We start from the raw sequence: 15417 nt of genomic DNA on the forward strand, positions 1-15417 counted from the left end.
ATTCTGGTGATTAGCTTCCTCCCTGTCCTACAGCTAACCACCAGATTGCAAGAATATAAATGAGCAATCGGATGAGGAGACCCGAACTCATTGGTAGCGTCACATTGCAGTGAGCAAGGGCATACATTCAATTTTGCAGCCACTAAGATTGTTGGCTGAGCAGGTACAAAAATAGCCAAGGAAATGATTCAAACAGGAGTGCTAATTTACCATCAGTTTATCAGGTTCTCAGGAGCTGAGGACTTGGCAGCACAAGGAAACAACAGCCAATGACCTAATAGCTAGCCATCAACACCCCAATCAACAACTAAAAAAATCACACACAATGAGGCACCACATAAACACTATACATAGAATAGCCCAAAGCACACATTATGGTGAAAGAGAAGTACCCTGAGGGTGGGCTCCATCTCGGAAGACTAAATCTCTGGTCTCTGTGACTGACCCAGATTGGATCCTGTAGTAAATAATTAGTTCAAAGCCTTTATGTCTTTTATTCAGAACTTACCACCTTCTATCCTGTGGTTGGTATAGACCAGGAGATGAAATAGAAATATTGGTCAAATATTTTGTGAGATTTTATTGGTCTCATTCCAAAACTCACCAGGTTGCAGAGACCTGGGATTTCATAATATTTTGATGCTATTTTTTAAAAAAAAAAATGTTTATTTTTATTATACAGGAGGAGCACTACAAGTATTAATTTTGGGCACAGCAATGACCTGGCACAGAGATTATAATGGCACTCTCTCCTGAAGAACATACAGGAGATACACTAATAACCTGTATTCTCATATGTCCACTCCATTCCTGGTACGATTTCTCTGTTCTTTGCCATGGCAGGAAAACAACCTCACTTCAGTCTCAGGGATTGATTAAGCTTGATGACAGAAAATGTTTCATTATGAATCTTGTTTATAAAGTAGTGAGGCAGAATAGTCTTCAGTTGCTTTTGGGCTAGGTTCATTGTAGATTATTTTCTTTTAACAGTGTAAGAAGTTCTCCTCCTGCAACTATTGAAAAGATACAACATTACTGGGCCGTATCTAACAAATTATATCATCTGCCAAGCTTCATTAGCATGGAGTTGTCAATATTTTGTCATTTATATGATGCATTTTATGCAATGATAGATAAATGCTTCTCACACACAGACGTACCGTATATACTTGAGTATAAGCCGACTCGAGTATAAGCCGAGACCCCCAATTTCACCCCCAAAAACTGGAAAAAGTTATTGACTCGAGTATAAGCCGATCCGCCATTCTGCAAGCCTGAATACACAGGAATACCCTGTGTGGCCGCGGCTCGTCGGCAGGTCTCCGTTCCTCCTGCCGACCTTTGGGGAGGTTTGGGCGCCTCCCCAAACCTCCCCAAACGTCGGCAGGTCTCCGTTCCTCCTGCCGACCTTTGGGGAGGTTTGGGCGCCTCCCCAAACCTCCCCAAACCTCGGCAGGTCTCCGTTCCTCCTGCCGACCTTTGGGGAGGTTTGGGCGCCTCCCCAAACCTCGGCAGGTCTCCGTTCCTCCGCGCAGACCTGCCGACCTTTGGGGAGGTTTGGGCGCCTCCCCAAACGTCCCCAAACCTCGGCAGGTCTCCGTTCCTGTTTGGGGAGGTTTGGGCGCCTCCCCAAACCTCCCCAAACCTCGGCAGGTCTCCGTTCCTCCGCGCAGACCTGCCGACGTTTGGGGAGGTTTGGGCGCCTCCCCAAACCTCCCCAAACCTCGGCAGGTCTCCGTTCCTGTTTGGGGAGGTTTGGGCGCCTCCCCAAACCTCCCCAAACCTCGGCAGGTCTCCGTTCCTCCGCGCAGACCTGCCGACCTTTGGGGAGGTTTGGGCGCCTCCCCAAACGTCCCCAAACCTCGGCAGGTCTCCGTTCCTGTTTGGGGAGGTTTGGGCGCCTCCCCAAACCTCCCCAAACCTCGGCAGGTCTCCGTTCCTCCGCGCAGACCTGCCGACGTTTGGGGAGGTTTGGGCGCCTCCCCAAACCTCCCCAAACGTCGGCAGGTCTCCGTTCCTCCTGCCGACCTTTGGGGAGGTTTGGGCGCCTCCCCAAACCTCCCCAAACCTCGGCAGGTCTCCGTTCCTCCTGCCGACCTTTGGGGAGGTTTGGGCGCCTCCCCAAACCTCGGCAGGTCTCCGTTCCTCCGCGCAGACCTGCCGACCTTTGGGGAGGTTTGGGCGCCTCCCCAAACGTCCCCAAACCTCGGCAGGTCTCCGTTCCTGTTTGGGGAGGTTTGGGCGCCTCCCCAAACCTCCCCAAACCTCGGCAGGTCTCCGTTCCTCCGCGCAGACCTGCCGACGTTTGGGGAGGTTTGGGCGCCTCCCCAAACCTCCCCAAACCTCGGCAGGTCTCCGTTCCTGTTTGGGGAGGTTTGGGCGCCTCCCCAAACCTCCCCAAACCTCGGCAGGTCTCCGTTCCTCCGCGCAGACCTGCCGACCTTTGGGGAGGTTTGGGCGCCTCCCCAAACGTCCCCAAACCTCGGCAGGTCTCCGTTCCTGTTTGGGGAGGTTTGGGCGCCTCCCCAAACCTCCCCAAACCTCGGCAGGTCTCCGTTCCTCCGCGCAGACCTGCCGACGTTTGGGGAGGTTTGGGCGCCTCCCCAAACCTCCCCAAACCTCGGCAGGTCTCCGTTCCTGTTTGGGGAGGTTTGGGCGCCTCCCCAAACCTCCCCAAACCTCGGCAGGTCTCCGTTCCTCTGCGCGGAGGAACGGAGACCTGCCGAGGTTTGGGGACGTTTGGGGAGGCGCCCAAACCTCCCCAAACAGGAACGGAGACCTGCCGAGGTTTGGGGACGTTTGGGGAGGCGCCCAAACCTCCCCAAAGGTCGGCAGGTCTGCGCGGAGGAACGGAGACCTGCCGAGGTTTGGGGAGGTTTGGGGAGGCGCCCAAACCTCCCCAAACAGGAACGGAGACCTGCCGAGGTTTGGGGAGGTTTGGGGAGGCGCCCAAACCTCCCCAAAGGTCGGCAGGTCTGCGCGGAGGAACGGAGACCTGCCGAGGTTTGGGGAGGTTTGGGGAGGCGCCCAAACCTCCCCAAACAGGAACGGAGACCTGCCGAGGTTTGGGGACGTTTGGGGAGGCGCCCAAACCTCCCCAAAGGTCGGCAGGTCTGCGCGGAGGAACGGAGACCTGCCGAGGTTTGGGGAGGTTTGGGGAGGCGCCCAAACCTCCCCAAACAGGAACGGAGACCTGCCGAGGTTTGGGGAGGTTTGGGGAGGCGCCCAAACCTCCCCAAACAGGAACGGAGACCTGCCGAGGTTTGGGGACGTTTGGGGAGGCGCCCAAACCTCCCCAAAGGTCGGCAGGTCTGCGCGGAGGAACGGAGACCTGCCGAGGTTTGGGGAGGTTTGGGGAGGCGCCCAAACCTCCCCAAACAGGAACGGAGACCTGCCGAGGTTTGGGGAGGTTTGGGGAGGCGCCCAAACCTCCCCAAAGGTCGGCAGGAGGAACGGAGACCTGCCGAGGTTTGGGGAGGCGCCCAAACCTCCCCAAAGGTCGGCAGGAGGAACGGAGACCTGCCGAGGTTTGGGGAGGCGCCCAAACCTCCCCAAAGGTTGGCAGGAGGAACGGAGACCTGGGGAGGTTTGGGGAGGCGCCCAAACCTCCCCAAAGGTCGGCAGGAGGAACGGAGACCTGCCGAGGTTTGGGGAGGCGCCCAAACCTCCCCAAAGGTCGGCAGGAGGAACGGAGACCTGGGGAGGTTTGGGGAGGCGCCCAAACCTCCCCAAAGGTCGGCAGGAGGAACGGAGACCTGCCGAGGTTTGGGGAGGCGCCCAAACCTCCCCAAAGGTCGGCAGGAGGAACGGAGACCTGCCGAGGTTTGGGGAGGCGCCCAAACCTCCCCAAAGGTCGGCAGGAGGAACGGAGACCTGGGGAGGTTTGGGGAGGCGCCCAAACCTCCCCAAAGGTCGGCAGGAGGAACGGAGACCTGCCGAGGTTTGGGGAGGCGCCCAAACCTCCCCAAAGGTCGGCAGGAGGAACGGAGACCTGCCGAGGTTTGGGGAGGCGCCCAAACCTCCCCAAAGGTCGGCAGGAGGAACGGAGACCTGCCGAGGTTTGGGGAGGCGCCCAAACCTCCCCAAAGGTCGGCAGGAGGAACGGAGACCTGCCGAGGTTTGGGGAGGTTTGGGGAGGCGCCCAAACCTCCCCAAAGGTCGGCAGGAGGAACGGAGACCTGCCGAGGTTTGGGGAGGTTTGGGGAGGCGCCCAAACCTCCCCAAACGTCGGCAGGTCTGCGCGGAGGAACGGAGACCTGCCGAGGTTTGGGGAGGCGCCCAAACCTCCCCAAACGTCGGCAAGTCTCCGTTCCTCCGCGCCCTGCCTGCCTGCTTCTTTCCGCTGCGGAAAGAAGCAGGCAGGCAAGGCGCGGAGTTTGGGGAGGTGCGCGCGCACCTCCCCAAACCTCCCCAAACTTCGGCAGGTCTCGGACGGCGGTGGCTTGGGAGAGGTGCGGGCGATCCCGGAAGCACCAAAGCCTCGGCCGCGCACAAGTCCTCGGTAAGTTTTTTTTGTTGACTGGAGTATAAGCCGAAGTGGAATTTTTCAGCCCAAAAAGTGGGCTGAAAAATTCGGCTTATACTCAAGTATATACGGTAATTTGAAAAGAATGTTGCATCCATCCAATTTTAGGATACAGGTAATCCTCGATTTAACTAGCAACCATTTGAAGTTACACTAAAGTCACTTAAAAAGTGACTTACGATCAGTCCTTGCACTTAACGACTGTTAAACCTCATCCCCTTGGTCCCATGATCAAAATTCGGATGCTTGGTAACCGGCATATATTTGCTATGGTTGCAGCATCCCAAGGTCATGTAATCATCACCATTTGTGACCTTCCCAGCCATCATCCAACAAGTAAAGACAATGGGGGAAGCCAGATTTGTGTAATTTATTTATTTATTTATTTATTTTAATTCCATTTATATCCCGCCCTTCTCCGAAGACTCAGGGCGGCTTACAAGCTTAGCAGTAGCCTTCATTCTATGTATATGCCTGCTTGTTAGGGCTTTCACACACACACCCCAAGCGGCATTATTACAAAGTCAGCTTAATTGCCCCCAACAATCTGGGTCCTCATTTTACCTACCTGGGAAGGATGGAAGGCTGAGTCAACCTTGAGCCTGGTGGGATGCGAACCTGCACTAATTGCAGGCAGCTGGTGTTACTTAAGGAGGCATTAGCCCACTGCTCCACCAAGGTAATGACTACATGATTCACTTAACTTCTCTGCACGCAAGTAACGAGCTCCGTACTGATGTGCGCGGCGCCCTCCACCCTCCGTTTTGCGGCAGAGGCCTTCAGGAAAGGCCTCGGCAGCCGAGAAACTAGCTCTGGATTGATGTGTGCGGCACCCCCCATCCTCCATTTCGCCATCAGAGGCCTTCAGGAAAAGCCTCTGTAGCCGAGAAACAAGCTCCAAAAAGGCCTCTGACAGCAAAACGGAGGCTGGGGGGCACCGCATGCATCAATTCCAGAGCTTGTTTCTTGGGTGCAGAGGCCTTTCCTGAAGGCCTCTGCCAGCAAAATGTAGGCCAGGGGTGATGCGCGTGAGCAGTAGCAAGCAGCTGCAGAATAAAATAAGACCTGGTGCCTCTTTTGGAGGCAAAAAATATATAAGACCGGGTCTTATTTTCGGGGAAACACGGTATCTGTAGTGTATGCAGAAGATTAGGAAATGATACTTTACTCATATCCTTTAATAAGAGCCTTGGTGGAGCAGTGGGCTAATGCCTCCTTAAGTAACACCAGCTGCCTGCAATTAGTGCAGGTTCGCATTCCACCAGGCTCAAGGTTGACTCAGCCTTCCATCCTTCTGAGGTAGGTAAAATGAGGACCCAGATTGTTGGGGGCAATTAAGCTGACTTTGTAATAATGCCGCTTGGGGGGTGTATGAAAGCCCTAATAAGCAGGCATATACATAGAATGAAGGCTACTGCTAAGCTTGTAAGCCGCCCTGAGTCTTCAGAGAAGGGCGGGATATAAATGGAATTAAAATAAAAAATAAAATAAAATAATAATAGTTTGCGACTTAGTTGTGATGAATTGGATACCTTCTTTTTGCAACTGCATACAGTACCCTTAACTATTATACTATTACATTCACATATCAATGAAACGTTCCATTTCTTGTGAAGTGGCTTTTGCTGTTACAGCTTCACAATGAAGAATGCATGCAACTGATTAAAAAAATAATTAAGAAAACCCCAACATAGTGGCCACAATGTTCTTTTAATGTGCATTGGTTAATCCATTCAATTAATAACTAAAATAAAACAAATGATTCTGCTTGAAGGTCGCAAGAAAATCATAAGTCCAAAACCCCACTCCACCCAGTGATTAGCATTGGAGATCATACACCATTGGACTACTTTATGTTGTATATGAAACTTGCTTTTTGTCTGAATATTCCCCTCTACGCTCTTTTTACACTACGTTTAATTAAATGACATTTTTTTCTTTTTAGCAATTTATTTTTGTAAGCTGAAAAGCTAAAAATTCCTGCAGTTTTTATCTATCAAGGCTCTTGAACACCGCATGGAATGAGAATTTGTGGCTGTCTAGAAGTTGTTGAACCATCCCACCTGACGGCATAAAGGGTGCTTGAAAGTCTTAACACTTGAGCACAATGTCTTAATTTCAGAGTTCATAAAACTCTAAGCTAGTTTTAATCATAATCAGGGCCAAATTGCATAAAATTCCTTTCCCAAACTAATTTTTTTTTACTATTTTGCCTTCTAAAAAAAAAGAGTAAAATCTAAGTGCCTTTCAGTGACTCCTAAAGAGAACTGTGCTATTTTTAAGTAGGATCCATTTCAACATGACATTAGCCTGGCAACTAGATTGTAAATATTTTATACTGAGTGGCACTCCCCCTCCCTGTTACCACACGTAGTATCAGGATCAAAGGGTTGGAAAGAGAGCTTTTAGCTGTAGTTGCTTCAGAGAGTTGTTCAGCCTGTCTTACCTTTGCTTGTTATTTAAGAGAAGCTGCTGATCACATGCCAAAGCATCTCACCCAACAATATTCCAATATTTAACAGCAAAATAAACTAACAACCAAGAATTTACTGTTTAGATTGCTAGTAAGTTCTAACTTGTCCTGCCAGGTTATACCTGCCAATCAACACCCTATAGAAGCTTCTGTTATTGAATATACCTGAGGTCCTTCCTGTTTGCATTAACAAGGAAAGAATTCATGAATGAAGCCAATCGTCATCATTGAAAACCCTACTTATGTTCCAATGTTCATGTGGAGCTCTTTCATAAAAAGATGCCCATTTAGGTTGTCCATGTACATCTTTTGTGTATGTATCAATAAAGGCGATGCCATTTTTCAGTTCCAAGCAGAATTTGTGAACTTCTGGAGAACATCAGGACGTTTGCTATGTATCTTCATGGCACAGCTTCCCATAGATATATAAGTTCAATAATTTTCTTCTTAGTTTCTGGAAGGTTTTATTGAACCAAAATACCCACATGTATTTTTTGAAAAAAACAAAACACAACTATTTATACTTGTAAATGATTGTTCTTGCTATGGTTTATGGTTGATTAATTGGATACATGCATTACTGCTTTATCTTCTTATATACTGCTTTATCTTTTTTATACTGCTGGAACATTTTCAACAGAGATTTCCTTCAGATTTGAGGGTTTTTTATTTTTAAATAGCGGACGTTTATTTAATAAGCATTCAAATTGGTTTACAAAATGTTCAGTTTTTGTATTGCCCAGAGAATCTAGCCAATACAAAAATCAGGCATTTTGTGATTTCTGTTTTGTTTGAAGGATGCTGGCCTGGGAAAGATTATTGATATAAGCAATAACTTATAATTTGTTGGTTATCAGGTACATTTTTTCATAATTGTAACCATTTTCCTTGCTTGACTTTTACAGATAATGTTAACAAATATAGAAATGCTTTGATATAAAGGAGCTTGCTGAAACAATTGGACCTCAATTTTATTTTGCAACTTTTCTCCCATCTCTGCATTTTACAGATATAGTGAATCTTACATCTAAAATAAAGCACAAACCATTTAAAATCTTTGCTGCTTGAAAAGACAAAGGATAAATAAGCAAGATCCAATTGTATGTACCTCTTGTAGAGTTAGAGAAACTCTTCTATTCTTAGGCAGGAAGCAAAGGTTTTTTTCCCCTCGGTAAATTTTTTTGACTGTTTCTTTGGAAAGGTTAAAGCTAGGCAAGGAGGCCAGGAAATTGGGCACTTTTCAAGCAACCAGACAAGCACCTGTTTAATGCTAATTAATGGACTAATTCAACATGGGAACAGCAGGTTTCTAAATCCTGAAGGAAACAGGCTAGGTCACCTTTTTTTCAGTAGCCCAGTACAGACCTCGTACTACTAAGACTGATACTCTGAAATCCAATAATTCAGCAATGGAGGATGAAACTCTAGCAGTCCTCCCCCCCCCTTAGAAAAAGATTGAATCTTAAAGCATCAACCCTTATTTGTATTTCATTTATATTCAGCATGTACCCAAAAAGACCATTAATAATCCTTAACTGAAACAGTTAAATGGGTATACTTTGCTGAAATAAGTGTACTTTTGATTTAATGATTTCTTTTACACAATACACACACACACACACACACACACACACCTTTTCTTCTTTAAGAAGAGGTAGGAGACATGCTTGTGCAAATCATCATCATCATCATCATCATCATCATCATCACAAATTCAGTCCTTTCAATTTCAATTCCTTCTTTCTGCTGAGCTACTGAGGATTTACTGATTTCTTCCACATCTTTTTATCTTCTACTTCTTTTTTATGCCTTTAAGTCAGTGTTGACTCTTGCCAACTGCCTGGACAAGACCTGCAGTTTTCTTGGCAAGATTTCAGAAGTGGTTTGCCATTGCCTCTTTCCTAGGGCTGAGAGAGAGGGACTGGCTCAAGGTCTGGCTAGCTGGCTTTGTGCCTAAGGGAGGATTAGAACTCCTAGTTGCCCAGTTTCTAGTCTGATGTTTTAACCCCTACACCAAACTGTCTCTCTCCACATGCAGTAAGATTCCCAAATTCATGCGACTGATGGACTCATTTAGACGGAATAGTTGCCATAGGGTCTGACCAGTCATAAAGCCATCTGAGTCAATGCATATTGTGAGGAAAAAAGGAGAGACGGATGGAACAGGATGCCAGTTATAGAGAAAAGTCATACTCGCAGCAGCATCAATCCTGTATGCAAAGAAATGCCTTGTACTGTTGCCTCTGTCTGCATCTAGCTTAAGTGGACAGCACTAATCTGGATGGCTGAAGGGACACAGCATAGGAGACAGGTGGTTGGGAGAACCAAGTCTTATTGGTGCTTCACACAGAACAGACTCGGGCAGCAAGTCCTTCTTTCATTACCCTTTGACCACATGATGGTATCTAAAGCAGAAGACTACAGTGGTGTCTAAAGCCGGAGACTACTGTCTAACACAATAGCTCTGGATGGGTCATTATCATCTTTTATAACTAATGATGCAACCCTCTTTCAGGAGTCATTGTGGCTACGAGATCACTACTATTCCTGAAATGGCTGGAACCATATCCAGTACAGTAACTTAAGTCCAACGAGGAGATCCTAATAGAGAATCTTCTTGTCCCCAAGCCATCCATTAAAAATATGTATATCAAAAGAAATTTTATACAAGAATATGGATCAGGAGCTCTACTTAGAACTCTCCAGGAGCTGCATATGTCTCGTGATCTGTAGTTTGCCCAGCCTTGGAGGGAGCTGGCACTTGTTGCTGTTCCATAAATATGTGTTAGCAATAACGAAAGTAGGCATGGAATGTGCAGCTGGGTTTCTGTTACAAGTGCTCTTGGCAGTAACTTGACTGGAAAGTCACAGAATTACAGGAAGCGCACTGACACATTTCTACATGCAGCCGGACTTCTAGGTTAATAATCATGACCAACAGCAAGCAACAAAAAGTATTTGAGATTTGCAAAAAAAAAATTGCTTCATTTTTTTAATAATTGTTTTTTGTTGTCATTGTTTCCTCCAGGCGACTGAATAACAATGAACTGACAGCCATTCCATCCCTGGGAGCAGCTTCAGCCCACATAACTTCCTTGTTCCTGTAAGTCTCAGCATTAGCATTCCTACGAGTATATTTTTAATTTGAAGAATCTGTGCAAGGTATACTGTGTGTTTCTTATTTTAGCTTTAATACATTCAGTGATATCTGACCCAGCTGGAGCTTAGTAAATGTTGAAGTTCCAGTTAAAGACCTCTGCTGTTCTCACCTGTAAAGTACTTAAAGAGAAAAGTGAAGTCTTCCATGAGGTTTTTTTTCCAAAAGTGCCTTGGAATACAAAAATCTAGAATACATTAGTAAAATCTAACCTGAAAGAGAGAAACACTGGTATGCTGTGGTACCTGAAAGAGAGAAAGAATGAAGGTGATCAGTTATAGGTCTCAGGACTCAATATAGGTTTGCAGAACTTAGTTGAAAATTTATTATTTTCCTCCAATCATTTATACAATTTCCCATCTTCAGATGTGCAAGATTTGGTTAAAATGTCATTAAAAGTGCAGTCCTCACATTCCTGAACAATATGTTTCTGGATTGGCTTGTTTAAATTCTATCTTTTACTCCGGCAAACCTGAAAACTATATCTGAATAAAATTTCCCTGGTAAGTATCAAATTAAGGATGGCAAGATTACAGGTAGTCTTTGACTTGCAATCATTCATTTAGCAACCATTTGACGTTATAACAGCACTGGGAAAAGTGACTGATGATTGGTTCTCACACTTACAACTGTCACAGCACCTCCGCAGTTATGTGATCAGTTTCAGTCAGGATGCATTTATGATGGTTGCAGTGTCCTGGGGGGTCAGGTGATCATCACCTGATAGCTTCCTAGCTGGCTTCTGACGAGCAAACTCAATGGGGGAAGCTGAATTTGCTTGATAGCAATAGCAGTAGCACTTAGACTTATGTATCACTTCACGGTGCTTTACAGCCCTCTCTAAGCGGTTTACAGAGTCAGCGTATTGTCCTCAACAAACTGGGTCCTCATTTTATCGACTTGAGAAGGATGGAAGGCTGAGTCAACCTTGAGCCGGTCAGAATCGAACTGCTGAACTGCTGCTGGCAGCCAGGAATCAGCAGAAGTAGCCTGCAGTACTGCCTTCCAACCACTGCATCACCAGGGCTTAATGACCACATGATTCACTTAGCAATTGCAGTGATTCACTTAACAACTGTGGCAAAAAAGGTCATAACATTGGGTGCAATTCACTTAACTCTCTTGCTTAGTAATGGAAATTCTGGTCCCAACTGAGGCCATAAGTCAAGGACTATCTGCATATAAAATGAATAATTTTTAAAAGTGAAAGACTGCTAATAAAAATATTGCATTAAGGTTGGTTCTCAGCATAGTTGCTGTTGTACTAACTCAAAGTTGAGCAATCAGAGATTCTAAAGCCACGAGTAGTTTGGTCCTGGTTCTGGTGGTTTTCAAAGGTACTCTAGCCACAGCCATCAATGGAAGCATTGTTTCTTAAAAGGTAAAGGTAAAGGTTCCCCCGCACATGCGTGCTAGTCGTTTCCGACTCTAGGAGCCGGTGCTCATCTCCGTTTCAGAGCCAGCGTTTGTCTGAGGATGTCTCCGTGGTCATGTGGCCGGCATGACTAGACGCCAAAGGCGCACGGAACGCTGTTACCTTCCCACCGTAGTGGTCCCTATTTTTCTACTTGCATTTTTACGTGCTTTCGAACTGCTAGGTTGGCAGAAGCTGGGACGAGTAACAGGCGCTCACTCTGTTACATGGGACTCGGGATTCGACCCGCCAAACTGCCGACCTTCTGATCGACAAGCTCAGCATCCTAACCCACTGAGCCACCACGTCCCCTTATTGTTTCTTACCATAAGCCAAAAATAGGTTTAAAACCAATGTTCAGAACTTTCCCCTCCCCAAGTTGTGGGAATAAATTCCTGGTTCACCCATAGAATATAAACTGGAACATTTTGGAAGACAGTATCATGAATTGGAAAGGAGATCTAGTCCATCCCTTACTCAAGGCAAGAGACCTTATACCATCCTGGTCAAATGGTTGCCTGGTCTATTTTTGAAAACCTCCTGTGATGGAGCACCACAACTGATTTTATCAACTTTATTATTCCTATTTAATCATAGTTCTGTAAGGGGGCACTTTTCTATATTATTTACTTAACTCTCTCCCCTTACAGCCCAATTCATGTGGGCTATGTATGAAAGCAAAATAAATTGGCTGTTTTCTTGCATTTCCATTAAGATTGCTCTAAAATGTGGAAAGGAGTAGAGCTTCCTCTTTCAGGTCAACACTGACAGCTCTTGTCAGTCCAGCCCCCCATCCCACCCCAAAAAGTCCTGTTTCAAAGAAAACGAAGTCAAATCTCAGGACTAGAGGATTTTTTGGGGGGGGTGTTTTCACTGTTCCTCTCTATTTACTTATGAAAGAGTGTTTCTCCTTCTGTTATAGTTGGGGCAAAGTTAAAGTAATCCTTCATTTATCTTCCATTCATATTTGTCTTGTTTCTATTAGTTAGGATCCTATGAGTATGGAGATTTATATTTGCAAGTTGTGCTATGTTGAGTTTGAATCCTATCCATAAAGAGCTCGTTTCCCAACCTGGTGGGAATTTAAAAGAGGACTCCGCTTTTATATTCCCAGATTTTGTAAGTGGATTAGGTTTTTTAAATTTCATTTATTTATTGATATGGCTGCTCATTGCAAACACATTTACATCTTGCTTTCTCCTAGTAAACTCAGCCAACATGATGTATGGTAGAAATCAAAGCATTGAGTGAAATTATATCAATTACTACTGCTGTCACTACTAGCCACAACGCTCAATTGACAATTTACAAATAACTATCAAAGTAACATAATGTTAATCAGTCTGAAACTATAAAATTTCCCTTCCCCCCTCAAAAAAAACCATTCAAAGAGGCAAAAATCATAATAATGAAAGCAAGAAAATAAGGTTTTAAGCCTCTTCCGAAGCCATGCAGCCAGGGGATGGTATGCATTTCAAAGGACAGAGAATTTCATCCACTTGGTTCAGTCACTCAGAATGCCTTAGTCTAGTTCAGGGGTCTTCAACCTTTACAACTGAGGAATTATGGGAGCTGAAGTCCACAAGTCTTAAAGCTGTCAAGGTTGCAGACCCCTGGCCTAGTTGATTCTAACTGACCTCCTAGGTCAGGGGTAGGCAACCTTGGCTCTTTTATGACTTGTGGACTTCAATAACCAGAATTCCTGAACCAGTCATGCTGACTCAGGAATTCTGGGAGTTGTAGTCCACAAGTCATAAAAGAGCCACGGTTGCTTACCCCTATCCTAGGTTAACACCTGCAATAAAATCCTTCAAAGGCCACTGGAGCTTGTGGTAACATCTTTACAATTGTGGTATGACCAGCTTGAATCACAGTCTGTCCTGGAATTGCAGTTGCTTACTTACTGCCTGTGTTGTGCTTAGATTTGCTACGTAGACACTTTCTAAATGCAACTGGTTGTTTCTTAGTTGTTGTGGTCATAGACCAGCATCTGATGATTAGCAGGTTTCTATACTTTTTGGCAATTCTTCTGGCTCAAACATATCCTTTATACTTAGCTGTTTGATTCTATTGAGGATATTCATGTTGAGGGGTATTTTTCCTAGGGATGATGTAAAACATTTAAGTAAAGACATAAAAAACAAATGATACATCCCTGCAAAATCTCAGCATAGTTCTAGACGTATCAGTCTCATAGTATATTGTTAATTGAGGCACAGCCTGACATGTATTACAGTTTAACTGTTCACTGGGGAACAGATTTTATTTTTCTTCCTTTCTGCTTTGAAAATATTGCCAAAGAAATTCATCTCTAACACTAGCAAACATTTGGAAAGGATTTTATGGGAACAGAAGAAAACAATTTGTATGTGAGTTAACCAAAGACAGACCTGCAAAAGAGATATAAATATCGACAACCTGGTGGTGATTCTGATTCAGGAAATTCAAATTCATTTTGAAACACATCTCTACAAATTCCAAAGATACACCAGGAGTAGAACTCATTGTAACTTATTTAATTATTTCTTGTGATGTAGAACCTTGATGGATTCTTTTTTACAAGCCTTCTGAAAAGTTCAGGAGAAGCAGAATTCTCTCTATGGTACGCATTGTTCCAATTCTCCAATTCCTTTTATAAGGACCCCTGAGGATACTAAATTACTAGCAGGGAGTTGAAGACATTTGCAAAGCAGGCAATGACACAATCAAGTAAAAAGTCATATAGCCTCCTTTGAGGACTTCACAGATACCAAAAAATGGGCTTAAAATGATAAAACTGATCCCATGCTCTGTCCCCATTTTTGAGGCCTTTGAGGACAAATCCGTGTAAAGAATATTTTTCTGACATTTGGCACTTTGCAGCACTGGCAAAAAAATGAGAGTGTCTGCTAACTGATGAGTTCAATACAGATGTCTTTCCCAATAAAGACAGATGTTAACTAACTACATATGTTAAACAACTGGTTGGTTTCAAGATGGAGAAGGGAGGCCAGAATTCAGGGAGGAGAATAAGTGTGGAGAACTTGTGGCCCTCCAAATATTGCTCAATTGCGATTCTCATCGTTCTTCAACTCTGTCCACAATGGAATTGTTGGGATTTCCGGTTAATAAATATCTGCAAGGCCAGACGTTCCCTATCACTGGAGTGAAACGATGTTATTTTATGGTAAATCAGAAAAACCTTTTAAATGTTCCTCATCTGCTTCTTGAATAAGGCGGTAGCATGCTCCAACACTGGAAGTTTTAAAGAAGAGATTGGACAACAATTTGTCTGAAATGGTGTAGGGTTTCCTGCCTGAGCAGGGGCTTAGACTAGAAGACCTCCAAGGTTCCTTCCAATGCTGTTATTCTATTATTATTATTATCGCCCTCACCCACAGCCCAGTCGATGCCTTGGTGGATGCCCGGGAAAGGGCGGCCGCCGGGGCACTTGACTGTGTTGTACCCTTGCGACCTCTGACCCGGCGCAGATCCCGTTGGGCTCCATGGTTCTCTGCGGAGCTCCGGGAGATGAAGCGTCGGAGACGGGGTCTAGAGAGCGGTTGGAGGTCCAGCCGATCCGAATCTGACCGATTGCAGTTAAGAACCTTTATAAGGTCTTATCATGCGGCGATGAGGACAGCGAGGTCTAATTACTTCGCTGCCCTCATCGCGTCCGCTGATAATCGCCCGGCTGCCCTGTTTAGGGTGACTCGCTCCCTCCTTAACCAGGAGGTGAGGGAGGATCCCTTGCAGGGACGAGCCGAGGAGTTTAGTCATCATCTGGCAGACAAAATCGCTCAGATCTGGGCCAGTCTGGACTCTGACTGGGCAGAGTCTGACATGGAGGAATCGGACGGTCTTGAGCA

The 15417-nt window shown here is 45.6% G+C and overlaps 1 protein-coding gene across 3 annotated transcripts in view; it reads left to right on the top strand.

The window, feature by feature from the left end:
• Positions 1-15417, top strand: part of LRIG1 (leucine rich repeats and immunoglobulin like domains 1) — a 156769-nt gene that overhangs the window by 60876 nt on the left and 80476 nt on the right. For all 3 annotated transcript variants that reach the window (XM_081315918.1, XM_081315920.1, XM_081315919.1), the window contains exon 3: positions 10027-10101. In XM_081315918.1, coding sequence (XP_081172044.1) covers positions 10027-10101 — 75 coding nt within the window. The remainder of the gene's footprint in view (positions 1-10026; positions 10102-15417) is intronic.

Source organism: Vipera berus (genome assembly GCF_964194415.1).
Source record: "Vipera berus genome assembly, chromosome: 2".
NCBI lineage: Eukaryota > Metazoa > Chordata > Lepidosauria > Squamata > Viperidae > Vipera > Vipera berus.